Source organism: Leuciscus leuciscus (assembly GCF_965113295.1).
Source record: "Leuciscus leuciscus genome assembly, chromosome: 3".
Classification (NCBI taxonomy): domain Eukaryota; kingdom Metazoa; phylum Chordata; class Actinopteri; order Cypriniformes; family Leuciscidae; genus Leuciscus; species Leuciscus leuciscus.
Window position 1 is genome coordinate 49,897,127 of NC_138727.1, and position 25,417 is coordinate 49,922,543.

A 25,417-nucleotide genomic window follows, 5' to 3' on the forward strand; every position below is an offset into this window, starting at 1 on the left:
AAAAGGTGATGCATATCTCTAAATAAGTTTAGAAAACATGTCCATCTAGAGGTGAAAATGCCCCTGGAAATCAGTTTAAGGTGGCCAATATTGACCCTTAATAAACATGTTCATTTCTGTCACTGCTGTGAACTGACCACTGCATAGAATATGAATAATATGAATATCTTCGTGAGTCTGCTGTCAACAACAGGCCTAAACCAGCCATGGCACCAGTACAAAAACACAATCAGTGAAATATCATCTAATTATTATCAACAAAACTTTGAAAATATCGAGAGGTATTTTTGTCAATATTGCACACCCCTAATGTAAGATATTAATTTTGATTTCTTCAGGTCTTATAAAGCCTTAAATTTGACTTTAAAAAGTGTGCAGCGACCCTGTTTAACCTAAATGTGTGTATCAGATGTAAAACAGTTTAGATCATTCTGTTCACTTCATTACTTCACTCACTCTGTTCTTTAACTTCCGCTTCGTCAGTTGATCAAACTCAGAACTTTCCACTTCCATCAGCGCTTTTATGGGATTGCGCTCTCACGATAATTTGCCCTGTTTAGTAAATCTGGCCCTTAGTATTTAATATCTCAGTCTCTCTGTGGTTGTGTAGTTCCTGCTGAACTGAGAGATTAAAGTGTGTGTCGTTGTTCTACAGGTTGAGGAGGTGTAAGATCACAGATGAAGGTTGTGCTGCTCTGTCTTCAGCTCTGAGATCAAACTCACACCTCAGAGAACTGGATCTGTCTGAGAATAATCTACGAGATGTGAAGAGTCTCTCTGCTCTAAAAGATAATCCACATTATAAACTGGAGACACTGCAGTAAGTATTGATTCATATCGTATAATATAATAATGTCACTTGAACTAGTCAATCCTCTGATGTGTCAGTAATGCATGTGTTACTGTCTGTGTTTTATTTACTGACAGATATTAAATGATGGTGAATATGGAGCCACTGTAGAGACGTCATCATCAACACTGAAGTCACGTGACCTTTACTGGATTTACTGTATATAAATGTACATTAATATTTTGTATAATATCTAATAAAGTTTTCTTATCATTTATCTATTATTAGTGATTTTTTGTTGTTTTTTATCATCCACCTCAGTGAAGTGAGCAGCTCAACACAATCACAGTAACAGTAATGAACTTCAGAGCTGAGTTTCATCTGTGTTTCAGGAACTGGATTATTTACAGGGTTTAATGATGATTATGATTTTAATGTCTTTGTCAAAAGTCTTCCTGAGATTTGATTGAAGCTCGTCTGAAGAGGATATTTGCCAAAGTCACATTATTATTGTTCTGTCTTTATGTTTGTGTGTGTGTGTGTGTGTGTGTGTGTGTGTGTGTGTGTGTGTGTGCAGAGCCGGATTAACGCAAAGGCAAACTAGGTGTAACCGGTGGCTCGCGACACCAGTTATAAAATCACTTTTCTGCGTTGTGAAGACAGACACGGGACAACAGGCGGCGGTTTCACTGGGTTTTACTCTCTGAGATCTGATGTAAAACAAATAAAAGCAGCCTCTGAGTACAATCACCCTTATTTTGCTCTCTTCCATACATTAACAATGTCAAGAGCCAAATACAGAGAAAACATACCTGATGTAAAACAAATAAAAGCAGCCTCTGAGTACAATCACCCTTATTTTGCTCTACAAAACAAATGTGACGTAGATTTAATTACCATGTGCTTTTCATCTCCACATATAGGCCAAAGACACAAATATAACTTAAATTGGGCAAAATGACAAAAATAACCACACAGGTAAGTAAAATAACATAATACACATAATTTGCAATGAAGATATAGACATAAAAGCAATGATTAAAATAAAGATTAATGAGGATTAGCAGGAGCCAAAAATAACCCACCTCTTCCATACATTAACAATGTCAAGAGGAAGAGGCAGCGGCAAAACAGGAAATTATGTAGGTTCATGGTGACATCACAGCAATTAAAGGGGAAACGTACTCAACTCACTTAGGCAATCATATCAGGTGCATGTGAAAAACAATTTTGTGAGAATTATAACAATCAATACACATGTTTTAACAGAACACTTTCTGTACCTGTTACACTCACCCCCCAGAATTCACACAAAATTCTCAGAGTATAACAAATAAAACACTGGTCACTTGAATTACATGGTCCACACTTTAAAAACAGTGAAGACACCACATAGAAAGTTACCCAACCAAGGGATACAAATATGGAGAAAGTTGGCCAAACTTCGACACATTTTGTAGGCATACACAAAGTGCCCATTACACTTTGAAAAACTCAGACCAGGTACATAAACAGGATTGATATACACAAAATAGAGAAGATTACACTTTGGTTGCGATGTATTACCAGAGATCGTGTAATATTATACACAAACCTATACATGAATAACAGGAGATACAGACTCCACACCAAGTAAGGTTTCGAGTTGAACCATTGACTCAATCAGCCTACGAACAGGTCTAAGTACTCTACCAAACCTGGTAGTGTAACGATCGTCAGAGTTATGGTCAACCAAAGGATCACGTGAACTGTCAGGAACAGGAACAGTAGAAAAGGCACTAGCTACAGTGTCAATGTCAACAGAAAACTCATTTTGTGCTTCAGAAACAGTTTGAGAAGAATGGGATGAGACCCAAGAAGCAGTACGATCATCATCACAAACAGCAATGTGAGAAATGACAGACATGGACTCTGCATGTGACAAATCATCAGTGACAGGTAAGGTTGATTCAACCACATCACATACAGACTGAGAACCACCACTAGCACTTTCACCAACAGAAAAATCAGTTGAGGGCAAAGGAAGAAAGTTAACTGGCAACAATAGATTCCGATGTACCACTTTCTCATGACCAGATTTGTCACGGATCTTGTAAATGTGCAGGGAAGGTTTGGAGGCAACAACGGAATACATGGTGGGTTCCCATTTATCGGCAAGCTTCCGTTTACCTCTGCAGCCTTTGTTGGCAATGAGAACATGATCACCAACTGACAGAGGCAATCCTTTGACTCTCTTATTGTACTGATCAGACTGATGTTTTTGTTCTGCAGTAGAGTTCTTTTGGGCCAGCGCCATAGCAGACTTTAGATCACTGACAAGAGATTGAACATAGTCATTGTAATCACAGATTGACTCATCACGAAGCACGCTTTGAAACATAAGGTCAACAGGTAATCTCGGCACCCTCCCGAACATCAGGTAAAAAGGGGCAAACCCAGTTGTTTCATGGGCAGTGCAGTTATACATGAATGTCATTGTTTGTACCAACTGTGGCCACTTTTGCTTAGATCCGGGTGGAAGCGATCTCAACATGTTACCTAACGTTCTGTTAAACCTTTCAGTTCCACCATTCCCCATTGGGTGGTACGGGGAAGTCCGTGACTTGTCAACACCGGCAATATCAAGAAGCTCTGCTATCAGCTCACTCTCAAAATTTGCTCCCTGGTCCGAATGGATACGCTGGGGAAATCCATAGATACAAAAGAAGCCATCCCACAGTTTCTTAGCAACACTTTTAGCACATTGGTTTCGGCAAGGAAAAGCGTGAGCTAACTTGGTGAAATGATCCGTAATTACCAAGACATCCACAGATTTATTGTTCCTATCTTCAGCAGACCAGAAATCAATACAGATGAGCTCCAATGGGGCAGTGGTCTTGATGCTCTCCAAGGGCGCTCTTGCTGCTGGCTCTGGAGTTTTACTCAGGACACAACGAACACAAGTCTTGACGTAATCACGCACATCACGTTCCATCCCAGGCCAATAGAACCTCTGGCGGGCTAAAGACAGGGTACGTGGCTGACCTTGGTGACCGGCCAAATCATGAACACCAGAGAGTGCTTGCTGTTTCATAGAGGCAGGCAGGACGAATTGAAACTTTTTATGCTTAGAGAGTGGATCTTTGACAGCTCTATACAGGATGCCATGAAGCAAACAGAGTTTTTCCCACTGCCTCAAAATCCTCAAAACTAGCAAATCCTCATTCGCACGCTCACGCCTGGTAGGTCTGCGCTTCCTGCTGACATAGAAAGCCACTCTCGAAATAACTGCGTCTTTGTGCTGCTGACACTGCAGTTCAGACAATGGAAAGGCATGGATTACGTCTTGACAGTCGGGAATCAAAGAAGTCAAATGATCACCCACGGATGTTGCTCTGGATGCAGCTCCTGAATCCCAATCATCACAGACAGACAAGATAGACGACACATCCTCAGAAGTCATGGAAGAGTTTATCTCAGAGCTTAGATTGAGGTCAGTTTCAAGTGTCTGCGGCTGGCACGTGAGATGGAATGTTTTCTGTACAGAATCATCTTCCACACTGTGAACATACTTCAACAGTTCAGAGTAAGGCTCGGACAGAAGTCGCTGACTCACTGGATAGACGAACGGGTCACGACTGAGTGCATCCGCCACGACATTCAACCTTCCAGGAACGTACTTGATCTTAAAGTTGTACGGGGCAAGTTTTGAAACCCAGCGCTGCTCACATGCATCCAGTTTAGGTTTTGTCAAGATGTAGGTAAGGGGATTGTTATCCGTCCACACGGTAAACTCATGACCTTTAAGCCAGTGACTGAACTTGTCGCACACTGCCCACTTGAGGGCCAAGAATTCTAGTCTGTGTGCAGGGTAATTGGCTTGGCTGCGGCTCAAAGACTTGCTGGCGAAGGCTATGGGACGTGCTTTGTCCTCACCACTGGGAACTTGAGAAAGTACTGCACCCAGGCCGTCCAACGATGCATCAGTGCAGAGAATAAATGGACGCTCAAAGTCAGGGTGTGCCAGGACCACGCTCTCGACAAGGGCTCTCTTTAACTCCTCGAAGGCGACATCACAATCAGGAGTCCAGTCCTGGGGAGACAACTCCCGATAAGTGCCAGATCGATTACGGCTACTTGTGCCTTTCGCCAAACGTTTTTGACCGGCCGTCAAATTGAACAATGGTTTTGCGACACGTGTACAGCCAGGGATGAAGCTCTGGTAATATAGAACCATGCCCAGAAATGATCTTAGTTTCTTTGGCGAAGGTGTGACATTATCTTCCTTCATCAGGTCATTCTTTTGAAAGGCTGAAATGACTGCTACCTTGTCTTCATCCACGGAAACTCCAGATCCGCTGATCACATGGCCCAGAAATTTGATGGAGCGCCTGAGAAAGTGACACTTTTTCGGAGCCAACTTCAAATTACTAGCTCTCAACCGTGAAAACACTACTTCCAAGCGTTTCAAAGCCTCCTCTTCAGAGCGGGCGAAAACCAGTAAATCATCTAGATAGCAAAGGAGGCTGGAAAAATTTAGATCTCCAAACACACTGAGCATCATGCGCATAAAGGATGCTGGGCTGTTACACAGGCCTTGGGGAAGACGGTTGTATTCGTACAAGCCCATTGGTGTTGTAAATGCTGTGTAATGACGATCGGAAACATGGAGCGGGACGTTGTAAAATCCTGACGTCAAATCAACAGAGCTGAAGAGAAGATTGCCTCCTAGAGCAGCCAGGCAGTCTGCCTGATGAGGCAAAGGATGAGCATCCTTAATGGTCTTTGCATTAAGCCAGCGAAAGTCCGTACAGACTCTGAGAGATCCATCCTTCTTCCATACCATTACCAAAGGAGATGCATACTCGCTGACGGATTTGCTAATGATGCCTTTCTCTTCCATTTCAGAAAGTACCTCTCTCAACTTCTGGTAGTGGGCAGGAGGGGTTCGGCGATATGGCAGACGAAACGGACGCTCATCGCTCAGATGAATTCGGTGGACAAAGTCTTTCACCTCTCCACAATCGAGTCTGTCTCTGGAGAAAACATCTTGATAGGACACGATAAGACTCGTCAACTGCTCCTTCCATGACTTTGAGACCTCACACTTTTCGATATCAATGTCCTCCAAACCATACTCGTGCAGTGACCGCACAGGGTCAACAGGTGGAATAGACTTGGGGAAAGCTGCATCAGAAACTTGAGGTTTGCACACATCTTGTGAGACTGTAACATCCTCCACTGCTAAACAAGGAGACACATCAGCCAGCTTAGCGTTACGTCGAAGAGTTATTGGAGACTGGGTGGGATTTAAGATCTTCATCGGCACCCATCGATCACCCCACATAGGAGTCACCACACGTCCAACAAGAACATGACGCGGCACTGAACGTGACGTAGTGGGCTCAACGATGACGGAGCTTCCTGGGGAGACATTAGTGTTAGCTGGTAGTTTTCCCCAGACAAGGTGCTCACACCTGGGAAGCAAGGTAACGGCCTGACGAAGCCTAACTGTGCCGAGCTTAGCGGGCTGTTGGGGACCAGACCAACGAGAAACACCGCTCAAGAGCTCAAGAAATTCTTCACACTCAGGGTTGCTGTTTTGGCAGGAAATTAGTTCCCAGTATCTCTTTTCGGCTTTCATCTTCTGAAGCACACATTTGATTACATTACTGCCGATAATGAACTCATCCTTCTGTCCAGGCACTACTAAGGTTGGTACGATAAACTTGAACCCGTAGACTTCGATTTCCAGGTCATATGTGCACTTAGGCTGAGTAGTCAGACCACCGCAGCCCACCAGGACCACATTACCAGGAATCACTGAGGGTTGAGGGAGAACTCCATCGGCACGCAACTTGGATTCACTTTCCATACTCAGTGTGCAAGCCATACTGCCAGAATCTAGCATACCATTCAGCACGGACTGGCCACCGACAGTCACAGGAGCATAAAAGAGTTCACTAGCTCCATCAATTTTCTGAGATCCCACATACAGCACTGTTTTGTCGGGTGGCAACAATTTGCAACTATTTACAAAAATCTCATGTGGGTCTGACTCATCTTTTAGGGGAAATACGCCACTGCCCATGTTATCCCCCTCCGCACATGGGCTATTTAGTTTAACTGAATGGCTGAAGGCGGCAGCTCAAGGCCTGTCGTCCTAGGACAATTGCTCTTAAAGTGTCCAGGTTTGAAGCAGTTACGACAAAGCCTCTGGCGCATACAATGAGTATGTGTAGTGTGCTCTTTAGATTGACATACTCTACATGCTGAGCTCAGACTGGGCTTGGGGTCTGAAGTTCTGACAGGACAGTTTGGGGTGGACGAGGACAGTGAGGCAGTGCAAAGAGATAAGACTTTGTCCATCATGCCAACCAACTGCTGCATACTAGCATCAGGAGTAAAAGGAGCAGCGTTGGGGTTCAACTGACCAGTTAAACTTGGTATCTGACTTGACAGTTCAGGCTGTTTGGGAGAACTTGACACAGAATCGTCGCAGACAGTTACAGTGTTCTGATGGCAAGCAGACACAGGCAATGAGCGTGAAGTTCTAGCAAAAGCTCTCTTCAGAGTCCTGCGATGACTATCCAGTCGCTCTTGAACTTCAGCAGCACTCCACTGTTCAGCAGGCTTGAACTGAAAAGACAAAGCAAGGCCAGGATCTGGACAGTGTGAGATAAACATCATAACAGCTTCAGTAGCAGGGTCCTCAACACACTTGTTCCGTCTACGCAAACACTCATCAGCCACATCAATCGCCTTATTGAGCCGTATCCAGTAGTCCATTGGGCTCTCGTCCGCCCTAGGCAGGGTGTTATAAAAGTCAGACATAGGCATATTTGAATACATCAACTCACTGAAATTGCGCTTCAGTATATCGAACACAGTGGTGGGGAGCACTGCAGCAGTCGGCCCAGGGAAGCTGCGCAAGGACACTTTGACTACATCTCTCGCTTTTCCAGCTAACCTGCTCAAAATTAGATCAGAGGCAGTTTCATCAGTGCATTTCTTTCTGTTCAAATAACTGTACATCAAGTCTTCCCATTCATGTACAGTAAATGAATCACTTTGATCGCCTCTAAAAAACGGCGGAGGCGCAACATCATGTTGGACAATGACTTTCAAATTAGAACCATCAAAACAGTCACTTGAATTCTGTACATTTGACTTAGGCTGCACTGGGCTGGGATGTTGTGTTAAATTGAGACTGGCTGAAATGCTTTCACCAATTTTCTGTGCCAAATCAGAAATAATACTCCCCAAAGACTCAGGGGTAAATGCACGATCAGTGTTAGGGCGTGCAAAAGGGGTAGAACAAGCAGCGGGGCTCACAGAGGTACCAATTGCTGAATCAGATGGAAGTACATGGTCAATTTCTGCATTAAAGAATGTCCTCCCTCTCCCAAAACATCGAGGTGAAACTCCAGACATATTGTCAGGACGATTAAGAACAGCCCCACTACCCCTGCCTACTGGGAACATGGCACTAGGCCGTTGCACAGGGCTATAATTATCCTGACTAACAGTGTCCTCAAACATGACTCAGTTTGAATAGAGAAAAAAATAAAAATAAATCAATGTAATAACAGTTTCAGAAAATGAGAAAGAAATAAGAACAAAACACTGAAATCACTTAATATGCAGATAAGTGTAGTTTGCAGAAATACTCATTTAGACTCTCAAAACAGTTCAGTGTGACGTTTCACGGAGGAAAACAAAGTATGTGACGATCACAAACACTCAGTCATCGAGTGTGCAGCAGCGCAAAAAAAAAGTTCAATACAGCTTTGCACGGAGAAGAGGAGAAAGAGAAAAAAAAAATCCAGTTTAGATCACAAAAACACTGTCATTGAGGAGCGTGCAGCAGCAAAAAAAAAAAGAAACGTTTTTTTTCCTAACACATCAAAGCCCTTACGGCGATCGTCATTAATAAAAATCTAAACAGTTTTTCATCACACCTCGTAAAAGGCAACCGTTCAACCTTTACCGTCTGTGATATGAGCAACAGAAGATAGAACACTGATGACGAGATCGGACGAGATGAAATGGCAGTGGCGCCTCCAGGATTTTTTTCATAGGGTGGCCGAAAGGGGCCAGCAAAAATGTTAGGGTGGCACAATACCAGGGCTTAATTTGAGCCGTTCCGTCACCTCCGACATTGGATCCGGAACCTTTTTTATTGCATCCGGCACCTCATGTGTCACTAAAATTAATTGCCTAAATGAAAAAAAAAAAAAAAAAAGACTGTTTGTGTAGTGTTCAATGTTTGTGACACATGACTTGCGCGCTTGTTGTATGAGTTGAGATTGCTGTTAGCCTCGATCGTTTCACTCAGGGGAAAAATGTCAAAAAGACAGTAAAGTTTGCTTAACTTTTTCAAATACGCTGGACAGTCAGATCCCAAACAAGCAAAAATCGTTTCCGCTGATCAAAAAGGAGACCACGGTGGACACAGCAGCCTAGTATCGATCGACATAATAGCTCGTTATTTCGACATAATAAGGGGACATTCTAATCTGCCACATTAAGCGTTCTTATAATGGTTTTCTGTGGGAGGAAAATAACGTGTAAATGCGTTCATATTATGGGCTCATCTGATTTTTTGTACATAGCATAGCTAGGGCCCTATGATTTCCGTGATGCGGAAAACGCGGACGGAATCACGGAATTTACACATGAAAACGGAATTCTCTCTTACACATGAAAAAATTTGCATATTTTTTGTTGACATATTAAATAAACGATTTTTTTACTTCCTTCTCATTTTTTTTTTTTTTTTTTTTAAAACAACAAACGTAGAAAGGTCTCCACGGCACCTAAACCCAGAGACATATAGAGTGACACCTGTCAATACAGTTAATATACAGGGATGCAAACAGCGCGCTCTTCAGTATGAGTGCAAGCGTGAACCTTTTGCGCGCTCAAGTTCGATATTTCAAATGTAGGCGCGCGGCAAGCGCGCTCATAATTGAAGCGCCGACGCGCGGACGCGCTCATTTTTTCCAGGCGCAGCGAGATGAAAACACCTCAACTTTTCAGAATGCCGCAAGCGCACCGCAGTTCATGAGACAAGAACCAACATATCAACTTCACCCTTTCCGTAAAAACATTGAAATCTCAGTCAACATAAAGGATGGGGGTGCACCACAAACACTACGGGTGTTTTCCTCTTCTCCATAAATAAACCTTGTAGCAGAGCTACAGCAAGCGTTTTTCGGTGGTGGAAATCTATTAGCTACTAAAACTTCTTTGTCGTTGTGGAGAGCAGTGCATGGTTGCATAGCAACGTCAGACGCCATGGGAAAATCGGACCGAATTTTACTATTAATAATAAAAGATAAGCTAATATGCATTTGTATTTGTAAATGTCAGTATCATTGTAAATGTTTATCTTTTTTGACACATTCTTTTTTATAAAAGTGATTTAAAGGCTTAAATATGCAAGGTTTATCTTTTTATAAAACATTCTTTGTGAAAAATGATTTAAAAGCTAATTTAATCTTTAATTTAATACTCATCAATCCTACCTTGTAACTGTTATTTTTGGATTCTATTAGATTTGTTGAAGGTTTGGAATGTGCTTTGCTGAATATATTAACAGTTTAAATAAAAAAGCTGATTTATGAGTTTGTGCAAGTAAAATTTTAAAGGTCAATACTGCTTAGAAGTGAAAAGAAAACAAGAAAAAATCCGAAAAATCCGAAAGGGCTAAAAATTATCCAAAAAAACGGAATTTGAAAAAAATAATAAAAAGGAATTTGAGAAAAAATAAAACGGATTTTATAGGGCCCTACATAGCCTATTTGTTAGGATTTTAGTATCATAATGATTAATAAATGCACGCGCAATTATCCGTGAACTTGATTTGAACAAATGCCTTTCAACTTGTGCAAAATTCAGAATTAAATTAATGTGCAGAAATTTTTACAAATAGAGAGTATGTAGGCCTACTATACTGTTGTAGCCATTTAAAAAGCGCATTTAGTTTCATATTTGTTAAAATATTATAATGCTATTTTATTCCATTCATGTTGATTTATGAAAAGTGAACAGCACGACCGAGTAGGATAGGATGTGCAATATGAGACTTGGAGCGGGTCAGACATGATTTTGACAGTTGAAGTTGTTTTGTAGAAAGCCTTTCTTTAAAGTGAATTTCGTTTTGTATAAATTGTATCTTAATTTTAATCAATTTTTCATCAACCAATTGCCTGTATTTAACGAATAGGCTACGAAACAAATATAACGGAGGCGCCCGCGCGCTCACTTGCATTGCACGTGAACTAGAGCACATCCTAACTTAACGCAACTCAGTGTATGCCTCACACAGACATGACAAATACATCAAATACACAAACCTTGAAATGTCTTAAAACGAAATAATTCAAAACGAAAAAAAGAAAAAGGCTAGGCTACTCTCTGATTATGTAATCCATTTGGCCTATTTATGTGCATTTCTCTCTTTAGGCGCGTTCACACGGAGATGGCGATAGTCAACTTCATCTTTGCAGCCGAGTCGACACTTTTAGAGAAAACACTTGTTTATTAATAAAAATCAATACACGCGTCACCGGATTTACAGATGCACGCACACATATTATTTCGAAATAACGAGATATTGTGTTGAAATAACATATTATTATTAATAATAGCCTACATCTTTTAGAATAGGTCTATTTGATTGAATGCTGAATGTTGCGCTTGTTCAATTTAATAAAAATTAAAACTTTAATTGTGATCATTAACATAACTGAATATTAAATATTTAGTGGCCAAGTTTTGCGCAGCTCCACGTCAATGATCTAGCACCCACTCAGCACATGCGTTAAAAATTATCTGGCGCTGTCCCTGCAGAGAAGCTACTTAGGCAGTGTAATTATTTTTATTTTTCTGAATTTTTTTTAGTTTAGTTACCCTTTTTTCCATGTGCTGCATGCTTCGCGGTATTGCGGCTATGGCGGCTGCACGTGTAAGTGCGCGAAGTTGCCGCAATGCACGTAAAGAGGGGGAGGGGTTGAGAGCGTATTATACAGTTCATATAATACAAGTTTATTATTATTTATTTTTAATATAGTGTTTCATTAATGTCTATGTTAATTTATAAAATAAAATCACTAGCCTATACTAAAAACTCCACTCTTTCTGGTTGGGGGGGCCAATAGGGTGGCCAGTGTCATTTTGGGGGTGGCCGTGGCCCCCCCTGGCCCCCCCTTGGAGGCGCCACTGTGAAATGAGCTGCGGCCTCCGCGATCAGCGAAACACTCTCACATCCAGCGATCTTTCACGGCACACCGTCGTCTGTTGAAGCAGCAGCTCCGGCGATCGGTAATCAGACGATCATGCGAAATCCGAAGGGTTATGGCACCACGTGTAACCGGTGGCTCGCGACACCAGTTATAAAATCACTTTTCTGCGTTGTGAAGACAGACACGGGACAACAGGCGGCGGTTTCACTGGGTTTTACTCTCTGAGATCTGATGTAAAACAAATAAAAGCAGCCTCTGAGTACAATCACCCTTATTTTGCTCTCTTCCATACATTAACAATGTCAAGAGCCAAATACAGAGAAAACATACCTGATGTAAAACAAATAAAAGCAGCCTCTGAGTACAATCACCCTTATTTTGCTCTACAAAACAAATGTGACGTAGATTTAATTACCATGTGCTTTTCATCTCCACATATAGGCCAAAGACACAAATATAACTTAAATTGGGCAAAATGACAAAAATAACCACACAGGTAAGTAAAATAACATAATACACATAATTTGCAATGAAGATATAGACATAAAAGCAATGATTAAAATAAAGATTAATGAGGATTAGCAGGAGCCAAAAATAACCCACCTCTTCCATACATTAACAATGTCAAGAGGAAGAGGCAGCGGCAAAACAGGAAATTATGTAGGTTCATGGTGACATCACAGCAATTAAAGGGGAAACGTACTCAACTCACTTAGGCAATCATATCAGGTGCATGTGAAAAACAATTTTGTGAGAATTATAACAATCAATACACATGTTTTAACAGAACACTTTCTGTACCTGTTACATAGGCACGTGCCTAGGGCCCGATTGGCGGGATGGGGCCCAGACAGAGGGACAAAAACAAAACAAAAAAATAAAATACAATTTTACAAATGTCCTATCTACAATTTATTTCAATATTTATTAATTAACTAAAAATAGTGACGATGTTTATCTTAACCATAGACTGTTACATTACTGCAGTTAAACCAATTAATGTGTCCGTTACAAAGCGGGTGCCGGCTTCTGAAAGTATGTGTAACGAACGCATCCATCAGGTGCTGCGAGGCAAAAGCCTAATAAGCACACAAAGAAGCACAGCTCATAATGCAGGTGTGTGAGTTGTCGTCATCTATTTTGGAGTGATTGCAATGTATTCTAAATATAAACTTGTACTGTAGATCAGCGTCATTTCTGGAAAAATCATTCACCGCTTTATTACGAGTTTAAAAGAGCGCGAGCGTCATTAATGTGCCCAGACGCGACGCTTTGAATTTGCGCGTAGGCTACAATGAATAACATCGCGTCGGGAGCTGACTAGTAAAAAAGCTACAAAATTAAAAGACAAGACGTCTGTATTCTAAGTTAAAAAGCCAACACACTACAACATTTTTAAATGTTTCAAATAAAGGATCTCATATCTATGGGTCTATCTTCTAAATTCTGCTGATGATTAGATTATACCCTGACATTACGCCAATAATATCAGTTTATATATTTTTTTTCTGCTCAGTAGCGATCGTGTCTTTCTCTTCCACTTGATTTGTGTATAGCATATTTAAGGTAGCAATGCAATATAAAAGCACTTATGCTCATCTACTGAAGTGGGATTCTGGAACTGTGAATAAATTGAATAAAACAGCAAAATAACAAAAACAACAATAACATCTTCATTAAACAAAGAGAGATTACCTTAGATAAAGTTTGATTAATATGTACATACAGTACCGGTAAAAGTCTGGACCCATTACTATTTTTAATGTTTTTGAAAGAAGTTTATTATTATGCTCTACAAGCCTGCATTTATTTGATCAAAAATACAGAAAAAAACAGGAATATTCAGCAAGGATGTGTTAAATATATAAAAAGTGATAGTGAAGACTTTTTTAAAACAACTTTTTAATAATCAAAAATCCTGAAAAAAAGTATCACAGGTTATAAAATAAATATTAAAGGAGAAGTTAACTTTTAAAATGAAAATTCTGTCATCATATACTCACCCTCATGTTGTTTCAAACCTGTATGAATTTCTTTCTTCTGCTGAACACAAAGGAAGATATTTAGAAGAATGTCAGTAACCAGACAGTTTTTGGGTCCCATTGACTTCCATAGTATATTTTTTTTCCTACTATGGAAGTCAATGGGACCCAAAAACTGTCTGGTTACTGACATTCTTCTAAATATCTTCCTTTGTGTTCAGCAGAAGAAAGAAATTCATACAGGTTTGAAACAACATGAGGGTGAGTATATGATGACAGAATTTTCATTTTAAAAGTGAACTTCTCCTTTAAGCTCCATTTCTAACATTTGATAATAAATCAGAATATTATAAAGTTTTCTGAAGGATCACGTGACACTAAATTCAGCTTTGCATCACAGAAATATAAAGTATAGTAAAATAGAAAACCATTATTTTAAATTTGAATAATATTTCACTATATTATTTTTCTGTATTTTTGATCAAATAAATCCAGGCTTGATGAGCATAAGAGACTTCTTTCAAAAACATTAAAAATAGTAATGTGTCCAAACTTATGTACTGTGTAAGTAAAAATATACTGCTTTTAAAATGAAATGTTGTATAAATAAAAAGGTTAGGAATCATATTTGTTTCAAGTGTTTTTTTATTGGGGGTGGGGGGCCTCCAACATGAATTTTGCCTAGGGCCTCCTAATGTCTAGAACCGGCCCTGTGTGTGTGTGTGTGTGTGTGTGTGTGTGTGTGTGTGTGTGTGTGTGTGTGTGTGTGTGTGTGTGTGTGTGTGTGTGTGTGTGTGTGTGTGTGTGTGTGTGTGTGTGTGTGTGTGTGTGTGTGTGTGTGTGTGTGTGTGTGTGTGTGTGTGTGTGTGTGTGTGTGTGTGTGTGTGTGTGAAAGTCAAATTATTATTATGATTAAGGTGCAAATGTCTGTCATCACATGATCACTACGAGTTAGCCTATATTTATCTCTTCAGAAACAGCTAGTGCTACACCATCAATATTTAAACTAAATCAGTTATTCCTTTCAGTACAAACACATTTTAATATGTAAATTAGGCTAATTATAGCATATCTTACACTAAAGTAAGCGAAGTTTGCTCTTGGACAGAATGGCTTCTCAGAATTGTTGATGTTTGTAAATTTACAATTGAATTGTGATTAAACAAATGGCGGGAAAGAGCGTTAATCACATATTCTCAAATATATCCTACACAATCTCAGCCAACAGTCAAACTAATAGTTCATATTGTAGCCGCAAAAAAATATATACCGAGCAATAATAAATGTCACAGAACACACAAATAGATGAAAAAATGTAATAATAATAATAAAAACAGTTATAATGCAGACATTGACAAAAGTGTCCTCTAAACTTATATAACAGAAAATATCAGAATAGATCCGATCGATGCATTCGGGAAGTAGACCAGATATTTTAATAGAAATACAGCAAACATTATACAGAATTCAAAGGAAAGTGGGATAAATGAGAAGTGCAGGAAAAAACATGAGAGATGAGATGATAATATTAAGGATGAGATTTGGACATACAAGACTAAACGGTACACTTTATAAAATGGGTAAACAAGATACGAGCCTGAACGAAGGATTCTAATGCAAAAATGTAAAAATTCAATTTATACTAGGAGATATTTTACAAAATGACTCTGGAAATGAATGTTATAGTTTTAGTTTTCAATAACTAATTTGTGGGAGAGGATATAAAAATGTCGTTTTGATCCACACTCCATACCACGCCAATAAAATCTTGAAGAAGATCCGATCGGTCATAGGTATAAGGAGGAAAGGATTAGGCTGAAATAATGGTTTAGAAAAGAAAAAATTAGATTTGAAATGAAGGAAATATTACAAATGAATTCAGGGCATGTAGGGTATAGAGCGATATTTGTGTTTTTGAATAAAACAGGGATTAGTAGAAGGATATGAGTTTAGTTGTCTTAGAAAGTTGTATTTAATAATAATAATAATGTATGAATATTAATAATGTTATTAGATATTTATGAAGTTATTTATTGGTTTTAATTATGTGTATGTATTTATTTATTTATATAAAGGGTAGTGAGAAAAGGTTATTGTGATCCACACTCCATATCAGAAGGTGGCGGTAATGCACACTTAAAAGTTGTTTGCCAACCGCCATTAAAAGAAAGAAGAAGAAGAAGAAGATCCGATCGATGTGATCGGTGATCCTGCGTTTTTGATCTAATATTTATCCATCTTTTTTTTTTAATATATATTAAAGACTGTTTAATGACTCTGTTGCTGGCAGAAGACACTGTTTGAAGGATTTAAAGGTATGTCATTGTCTGTTTTCTTCTGGTTGATGTTTATGACGTCTTTATTAATATTCACCTTTTATTACTCATACCGAAGAAGTTAATGTGTTATTGTTTTAAACATGGTCGTCAGGTGTGTTAAAATCAGTTTAACATCAGTTATAATGACTCTTCTGTTCATGTGTTTTAAAGCATCATTTTTTTTTTTTGGGGGGGTTATAATACAGTCAAATCTGCTCACCTTTATTTAACTCTTTATATAATACAAAGTTTCAAAGCAGCTTCACAGTAATATATAAGTCTACTGGATTTGACATTGCTGATCTGATTAAGCTTTTAATTAGGCTTTCTTGGCTGGCATCAGTTTTAATTTCATCCACAGATGTGAGTCTCTTGACTGTCACGTGTGTGCAGAGATAAACACAGTGTTGATGTTATCTGATCTCCCAGCATGCAGTGCACAGCCTCCTCTCCTCATGAGCTCCCGCAGACGGGCAGCGATCGGGCCAAACTCACCCAGTGTCCCGCCAAGGACTCGTCCTCCATAGACAGCGCCTCTGAGCTGGGCGGCCCCAGAGCGCTGACCTTTGACCTGCTGAACATGGTGATCTGCTTCAAGCGGATGGCCATCTTCCTGGAGCCCGTCACAGACACGCTGGAGGTGCTGCGGTTCCTGCTCGGGTGAGACACGGCCCTTACAAATCACACTGACACCTGCACATCTCGCACTGCTTCTGTACTTCAGGAGACTGTATCATGTGACTCTCATCAGAAGGCTTTTGTGTTTGTTCCAGCCAGTTGTGAAACGCATCTCTGAGTTGTTTTTGCTGCTGTGTGTCCCAGTGTTCAGCTCTGATGCTGTGTGTCCCAGTGTTCAGCTCTGATGCTGTGTGTCCCAGTGTTCAGCTCTGATGCTGTGTGTCCCAGTGTTCAGCTCTGATGCTGTGTGTCCCAGTGTTCAGCTCTGATGCTGTGTGTCCCAGTGTTCAGCTCTGATGCTGTGTGTCCCAGTGTTCAGCTCTGATGCTGTGTGTCCCAGTGTTCAGCTCTGATGCTGTGTGTCCCAGTGTTCAGCTCTGATGCTGTGTGTCCCAGTGTTCAGCTCTGATGCTGTGTGTCCCAGTGTTCAGCTCTGATGCTGTGTGTCCCAGTGTTCAGCTCTGATGTTGTGTGTCCCAGTGTTCAGCTCTGATGTTGTGTGTCCCAGTGTTCAGCTCTGATGCTGTGTGTCCCAGTGTTCAGCTCTGATGCTGTGTGTCCCAGTGTTCAGCTCTGATGTTGTGTGTCCCAGTGTTCAGCTCTGATGCTGTGTGTCCCAGTGTTCAGCTCTGATGCTGTGTGTCCCAGTGTTCAGCTCTGCTGCTGTGTGTCCCAGTGTTCAGCTCTGATGCTGTGTGTCCCAGTGTTCAGCTCTGATGCTGTGTGTCCCAGTGTTCAGCTCTGATGCTGTGTGTCCCAGTGTTCAGCTCTGATGCTGTGTGTCCCAGTGTTCAGCTCTGATGCTGTGTGTCCCAGTGTTCAGCTCTGATGCTGTGTGTCCCAGTGTTCAGCTCTGATGCTGTGTGTCCCAGTGTTCAGCTCTGATGCTGTGTGTCCCAGTGTTCAGCTCTGATGCTGTGTGTCCCAGTGTTCAGCTCTGATGCTGTGTGTCCCAGTGTTCAGCTCTGATGCTGTGTGTCCCAGTGTTCAGCTCTGATGCTGTGTGTCCCAGTGTTCAGCTCTGATGCTGTGTGTCCCAGTGTTCAGCTCTGATGTTGTGTGTCCCAGTGTTCAGCTCTGATGCTGTGTGTCCCAGTGTTCAGCTCTGATGCTGTGTGTCCCAGTGTTCAGCTCTGCTGCTGTGTGTCCCAGTGTTCAGCTCTGATGCTGTGTGTCCCAGTGTTCAGCTCTGCTGCTGTGTGTTTTAGGTGGAGGATGCCGCTGTGCTCCCTGTCGATCTGCGTTCTGCTCAACATCCTCTTCCTCACGCTGAGTGAAGGTGAGACTCCAGTAGACGGCCGTAAATGTGCACAAATATTCTCACACAGGAACAGTTATGGCATAATAAATGTGGTTAACCCTATAAAGCCGACTGTATTATACTTGATACACACATTTCTAAGGGCTTTAATTGATCAACATGATGACACGATGTTGCACTCGAACTACTACATGCCTTCTGTCGTCTGATGAATACTTTATATTCTTTTAGCAAGTAAAATATATAATTGTATAAAATATATAAAAATTAATATAATTGTTCTATGTAATTCAAGTCTTCAAGTTGTGGTTCTTGAGTCTTTTTGCTGTAAAATATAAAATTAGTTTCATAAAGTAAATGTGAGAATAGCTTTTAGTTTGTTAGTAATATTTCAAGATTATCATTTTCTGGACTGAAGTGACTCAGATTTACTAGATTATCCATAAATTTTTTTTTTTACAAAAGTCATGTTCAAATGTATCAAATATGATCATCAGGGTTTTGAGGATGCTTTATTTGTTCATCTCTCAAATATCATTGAATTGCATTACATTATATGTTTTAAAACTACAGAGCTTTGATGATAAAACTATCATTTGATATAATCAGATATAGAGTGACGACTGATATTAATATGCATTATGTAAGTCGTCTGTTATACTGTTATAAAGATTTACATTACAAGCGATCAGAAATTCTTCTTACTTTTTGGCAATATAAATATCAACTGCCCCATATTTCATATTTTTGTTCAGTTTGGGCCTGTGAATAAAGCTGAGGTGTTTCCCCCCCCCCTACATATTCTCATTATATCCGACTATATGAGTCATAAAAGCCTTATGTGTCAAATATGATAATCAACGAAAAACAAACTTTTTTATGTCCTTTTATATTCTGTCTAATTCTGAAATATTTAATGTCAGGCATTTCAGGGTAAAGATGATCTTTAGTTGCTAAACTTCTCCTGCATGTACAGTAGATTGATTACATTACATTTCAGTGCATTAATATAAACATAAAAAACTAAATATAATGCAGAGTGATCAGGACTCAAAGCTGAAAATGTTTTTTGTGATAATATCCATATGACTGCATGTCATCAAGCTCATTACACGTCTGCTTTCCAAAACTATAAACAAATGTACATTAAATATAACTTTAAATGATTGTATTAGGTGAGAAGAAAAAGCGTAGAGTGAGAAGTGTAACATGAAACTAGAAGAGCTTTAACAGTCAATTATACAGATTAGCGCTTGTTATATAAACTCAGAATCCTCATGAGAGATGCAGAATAAAGAGAAGATGAAGGTGATGTTCCCTCTGTCTGCAGGCGCGTGGGTCTCTCTGCTGCTGCTGGCGGCCTCTGCTCCGGCTCTGCTGGGATACCTTGGCAACCGTTGCCAGGGCGCGACCAGCGAGATGGCGGTTCAGAAGAAGAAACACCATGCGGTCCAGCGGCGAGACCTGCAGACGGTCCACATGAGCAAACAGGAGGCCATGCTGGAGGTCAAGGGCATGTGAGTGAGCAGGACTGGGGCGTTTGAGTCATGACATCATCAGCACTGAGACTGAGAGATGAAGGCATGTGTGTGTGTGTGTGTGTGTGTTACAGGCTGAAAGGGATAGACGACGTTTTGACCCAGGCGTGTGTGTGTGCAGAGTCTGTGTATAAAGTGTTTCACTGGGAGAGCCACGCCGTGTCCTCTATGTGAGTATCGCAGAGATGCTCCAGAATCACAAGTTCTGATCTTCCTCTGTGAAAATGTACCATGGTAATAATTTTTTTTATTCTTTATTGTTACTTTGTTATTTCAGTGAAACTGTGACAGTGTGTATTAACTTCCACTGTCCGTAAAAACATAAAATAAATAATAATATGATGATAATAATATGATGATGATAATAATATGATATATTCTAAAAGTTCTATTTGAGTGTTTTTAATGAGTAAAGTTTGATGACAAATCCAGGTCTGAAATTTTAAAATAACTTTGAAAAGCTTGAAGTTTTTACTCAGAAAAAGTAAAACAATCGTACTAGAATGTTTTAGCCTGTTGCTAACAAGATTAACACATTGCTAGCATGATTAGCATGTTAATAGCATTAATTAGCACTAGGGCTGTGGAACGATTAATCGCAATTAATCCCATCCAAAATAAATGTTTGTGTGTTTATATAATATATGTGTGTGTACTTTTGTATAATTATTTTTGTATATATAAATACACACATGCATGTATACATTTAAGATTTTTTTTTATTTTTTATAAATATTATATTGAAAATATTATATTTATAATATTAAATAAATATTTATATTTATAATATTGAATTTAGAAAGTTGGGTTCGATTTATCAAAGCAATATGCTGTAGAAAATGGGACACCACAGGGGAGTGTGATTAGTCCAACTTTATTCTCCATTATGATTAATGATATTTATTTAAATCTTCCAGGGGATATAGGGAGGTCTTTATTCGCAGATGATGGTGCTTTATGGAAGAAAGGTAGAAATGTTGAGTATATTTTAAAGAAGATGCAGGAAGGAATTGATCAAGTTGAAAATTGGGGAATAAAATGGGGATTTAAGTTCTCAGTGGAAAAATCAAAAGTATCAAAAAAAGAAGTTGGTCCAGTACTAGGCTTAGGTGTAATTTGTCTATTTATTTTTATGAAATGAACTTAAAATGTTTAATTTGACCAATTGGACTCTCTCCTTTTCACGAAACAACAATCCAGGAAGATCCTGCAGTTCTGCTTGGCTTCACCTAACAAAGTTGAGCAAAGTGAAAGAGCCATTTCTAGAGTCATGTCAGATGCGCAGTTCTCCATGAAGGTAACGTTTGCAAACATACTTTTGGGAAATGCAAATTGAGTTATGTATGTAATATGTATAATAAGCATGAAAAATAGCCTTGATGGTATGATTAATTCAATTTGAGCAATGAATCCCAAAAACTGCATTTATGTTTTTATTTTATTTTTTTTGTTAACCAGATTCTTTATTCAGATTTTTGGTTCTCATAATTTACACTGATGATCATTATAATAATACTACAGTTTATTATATTTATATTTTAGGGTATACGATTCACAGATGTGGATTAGATTGCAGAGCAAGGCAGTGTTTCCACTGTAACTCAATGCTGTTATGTAAACCTTCATGAAGCATCTGTCTATTTGTAAGGTTAAGCACTCAGTTGTTCCTTCACTGACACCAACCACACAATACACTTACAAATCTTATCACCACAAAATAATTGTAATAATTGTGGCAAAATAATTTGCCTGTAGGGCGTACTCAACGGGAAGACTTCAAAGTTGTTTCCTCAGAGGTCCTCTTGCCTGGTGCCCGTCTACCTTGACCATGAAGAACAACAGGACACCCTTTATGCTCTTCTGAAGTCAGCACTGCAAACACCAACACAACTGAGCTTCACGGATGAAGTGCAGTTCATCTTTAGTGTTCTGTGTCCAGAGGTATGCATAACAATATAATGTATGTGTGCATGTTTCTGCACTTTCAAACCCTAATGTATGCTGCTTATGGACAGACCTGTGTAGATTTTAATTAAGCATTTTCTTCTGATAGCGCATCATGGCCTGGTGGACTGCAGGATTTGTCTCTGCATGATCCTTCTTCTCTGGTCCAGATTTTCATCACAGGTAAGAGTAGAAAATGTATTTGTCCAATGTATCCTTTTTTAAGCGTTAACATCATTTCTGTGATTATGTTCTCCATTTACTATTTCAGTGAAGTGGAAGAATTGAATAGAGGGATAGAGAAACAATTGAGAAAAGAGGAGAGAACATCCAATTGGTAGGAAGTGCTGCTGCATTCTTCACAATCTGGGCTTTAAATATTTAAAGGTCAGGAAAGTCATGTCAATAACATGTTATTTCTATTCATATTTCTTGCATCTCTCAATTAGTTTTTTTCTCAGTTAAGAGGGGCTTTATTGACATGAAAGTTTTAAGAACCTTTTGTTCCCATCAAAATATTTTATCTGTTGATGTTCATGCCGTAAAATCTTCATATTTCCACAAGATCAACAGCGCTTCAACACACAAACACTCTTCAAGACATTCAACTCTCTCCTCTGTCCACCTCCTCTTAAACTGCTGATGATTTTGCTAACTTCTTCACCAACAAAACAACAACTATCAGCAGTCAGTTCTCAACTCCACACACACAGGAACCCAGACCAACCTCTCCCACAGCCAATAACCTTCTCTCCTCCTTCTCTCCACTAACCGAGGCAGAAGTATCTAAACTTCTCCTCTCCAGTCATCCTACCACCTGTCCTCTAGACCCCATTCCCTCACACCTTCTACAAGCCATCTCTCCCAGCACTCAAACACATTAAACACATCACTTGTAGAGAGTTACAGACCTGTCTCTCTTCTATCATTCATAGCGAAAACACTTGAACGAGTTGCTTTCAACCAAGTAACATCTTTCCTGTCTCAGAATAACCAGCTGGATGTCAACCAATCTGGTTTCTAGAAAGGGCATTCAACCGAGACGGGCAGCGATCGGGCCAAATTCACTCAGTTTCCCGCCGGGGACTCGTCCTCCATAGACAGCGTCTCTGAGCCTGGCGGCCCCAGAGCGCTGACCTTTGACCTGCTGAACATGGTGATCTGCTTCCTGGAGGCGTCTGATTGATACTTTATACTCTTTTAACAAGTAAAAGACCTTTAATATAATTGTTCTATGTAACTGAACTACGCCTTCAGGTTGTTGTTCTTGTGTGGTTGTGTTTTAAATCTACTGAGCTTTGATCATAAAACTAAGCATTTAAATATAATTTTACTAAGTTTCTATAGAGTTCTTGATAGAGATATAGAGTGATGACTGATATTTATGTGCATTTTATAGAAGCAGTCCATTGTATTGTCATAAAGATGTTGATTTACATTATGAACTATCAGAATTTCATCTTGTTTTTATTTTGGACATAATATCAACATCTGCAGCAAATTGCATATTTTTGCTCAGTTTGGCGCCTCTGAATAAAATTAAGGTGTTTTACTGAAGACAAAGTTCTCCACACTTGCAAAGGCCGTAGAAAATGAGTAAGAGTATCCAGAGGATCCAGCCTTGAACTAAATCAGGATACAGAAACACTAGTACTCATAGTCAATGGGTAATAATTTGACGTCATGCCTACAGATTCTGATTAACATTACAGATCATTCTAGCAATGTAAGAAACTTTGGTAAGGGTCACAGGTGAATCATAAATGATAAATCTATATGGGCTGCTGTTGAATTCTCCTGGAGACTGTTCCTTTAGCAGGGTCACATGCGTCTCATAATAATAATAATAATAATAAACAACCACAGAAAGCACAGTTAGATACAACATGGGCGATATATATTCCCTTCAGGGCTGAGTTGTGTCGGCACTTCACTGGATCAGAACATGAAAACTACATCCACACAGAATAAGAATAAAGTTCAAACTGACAATTCTCTTTCTACAAAATATGGCTCGTTTGGTTGTATGAGCAAATTAAGTACAAAACATGTTCATATTTATTCTCTGAAAGCCGGGCTAAACGAGTAAACACTGTTACTGCATTCTGACATCGGTCAGACTCTTCATCACCTCTCAGATACCAGATACAGACATTGCCTGTAATATAGATACCAGAATATATACACTGGTTTTAAGAAAACTATTGATTTCCAATTTAATATAAAAAGAGGGATTGTAAAACCCCTGCAGTTGTTGTTATATCACAGCTGAAGGTTTTGCTCCTCTGAGATCAAACTCACACCTCAGAGAACTGGATCTGACTGGGAATATAATACAACATGCAAGTGTGAAGAGTCTCTGTTGTAAAAGATAATCCACATTATAAACTGGAGACACTGCTGTGATTATTGATTCATATCATACAGTATCATATAATAATGTAATATGAACTAGTCAATTCTCTGAACAGATGTGTCGGCACTCAGCAGTAATTTCCCATAATGCATGTGTTACTGTCTGTGTGTTATTTCACTGACAGCTTTTAGATGATGGTGAATATGGAGCCACTGGAGAGACGTTATCATCAAAACCAAAGTCACGGTGACTTCACTGCTGTGTGTCTGTGATATTTCTATTAATGACTTTATATCAATGTAAATATTTTTGTGAAAGAAGATCTATTAAAATATTTTTGGCATCCATGTACTGGTGGACTTTTTTATCATCTCAGTCAACAGCTCAATATAATTAATGAGCAATTAAAAAGCTTGAGTTTTTTATTTGTGGGTTAATGGCCAATCCTGGATGTTTTGTTGGGATGCTATAGATAATGATGTTTATTATTATTATTTTACCATCCAATTTGTGAGAAATAGATTTTTGGAGACTATGAATTTAAAGGTGAAAGGGCCATTCCACCGAATGGGTGACATTTGCTTGTTGTAACTCTTCAAAATTAAACTTAATTTTTTTTCAACACTGAATCTACAACTACACATATTTAACTATTCAAAATGTGTATTGGTCAATCTCAGGCAACTTTATTATTTTTTTTTACAAGGTTTCTAAGCAGAAGATGGACGCATGTTTCTCAGTCCTGTTACCGAAACTCATGTGCCATTTAAAAAGCATGTTTAAAAGCACGTCAATTAATTCCTTTGTTTTCCCCACAAGAAAGTGTTTATTTTAAAGAAATAGTTGGTTATATGTTCAAATAATTGATATTTGTGACAATAAAATCACTATATATTAAGGCAAGGTGTATTTTAATAAAAAAAACATTTTAATAAAAACCAAAAAAAGCTATATTTTCATTTTAAAGAAGTATTAAAGCCTCAGGTTTTAATTTTTTTATTTTTATAATTTAATTTATTAAACAATTGTTTAAATGATGGACCAAACAAAACTGATAAAAACATTGGTTTAACTTTTTTTTTTGGAAAAAAAAATAGTAACAGGAATGAGAGTCCATATGTGTGTGCATGTGTGTGTATGAGAGATACATGACTGTGCGCATTTCTGTGTTGAAGTGATGTACTATGTGCTAGTCGTACTTCACAGCGAAGGAGGTGGAAAGAGAAAGAAGGAGAGAGAGGTCTCTGTACTCAGCGCTGATCAGAGCACACACCACCAACACACACCACCATCAAGCTGTTCTCTGTGGATGAGGACGATCT

General features: G+C 39.2%; 2 protein-coding genes and 1 long non-coding RNA gene across 5 annotated transcripts in view; all 3 read left to right on the forward strand.

The window, feature by feature from the left end:
• LOC309494997 (uncharacterized protein) overlaps positions 1 to 25,417 on the forward strand; it is a 730,899-nt gene that overhangs the window by 665,616 nt on the left and 39,866 nt on the right. The gene's annotated exons all lie outside the window — the stretch shown is intronic.
• zfyve27 (zinc finger, FYVE domain containing 27) overlaps positions 16,158 to 25,417 on the forward strand; it is a 62,106-nt gene continuing 52,846 nt past the window's right edge. The window contains exons 1-5 of the mRNA XM_082164531.1: positions 16,158 to 16,315; positions 16,748 to 16,978; positions 18,205 to 18,275; positions 19,588 to 19,774; positions 19,870 to 19,965. Coding sequence (XP_082020657.1) covers positions 16,749 to 16,978; positions 18,205 to 18,275; positions 19,588 to 19,774; positions 19,870 to 19,965 — 584 coding nt within the window. The 5' untranslated portion in view covers positions 16,158 to 16,315; position 16,748. The remainder of the gene's footprint in view (positions 16,316 to 16,747; positions 16,979 to 18,204; positions 18,276 to 19,587; positions 19,775 to 19,869; positions 19,966 to 25,417) is intronic.
• On the forward strand, positions 20,042 to 23,187 carry LOC309495022. 3 transcript variants are annotated; one of them, XR_014204507.1, is made up of 3 exons: positions 20,042 to 21,092; positions 21,338 to 21,736; positions 21,849 to 23,187. It is a non-coding gene; the product is annotated as an uncharacterized lncRNA (long non-coding RNA). The 3 variants fall into 3 exon arrangements; XR_014204508.1 differs by having other exon boundaries at positions 21,551 to 21,736; XR_014204509.1 differs by lacking the exon at positions 20,042 to 21,092 and having other exon boundaries at positions 21,102 to 21,736.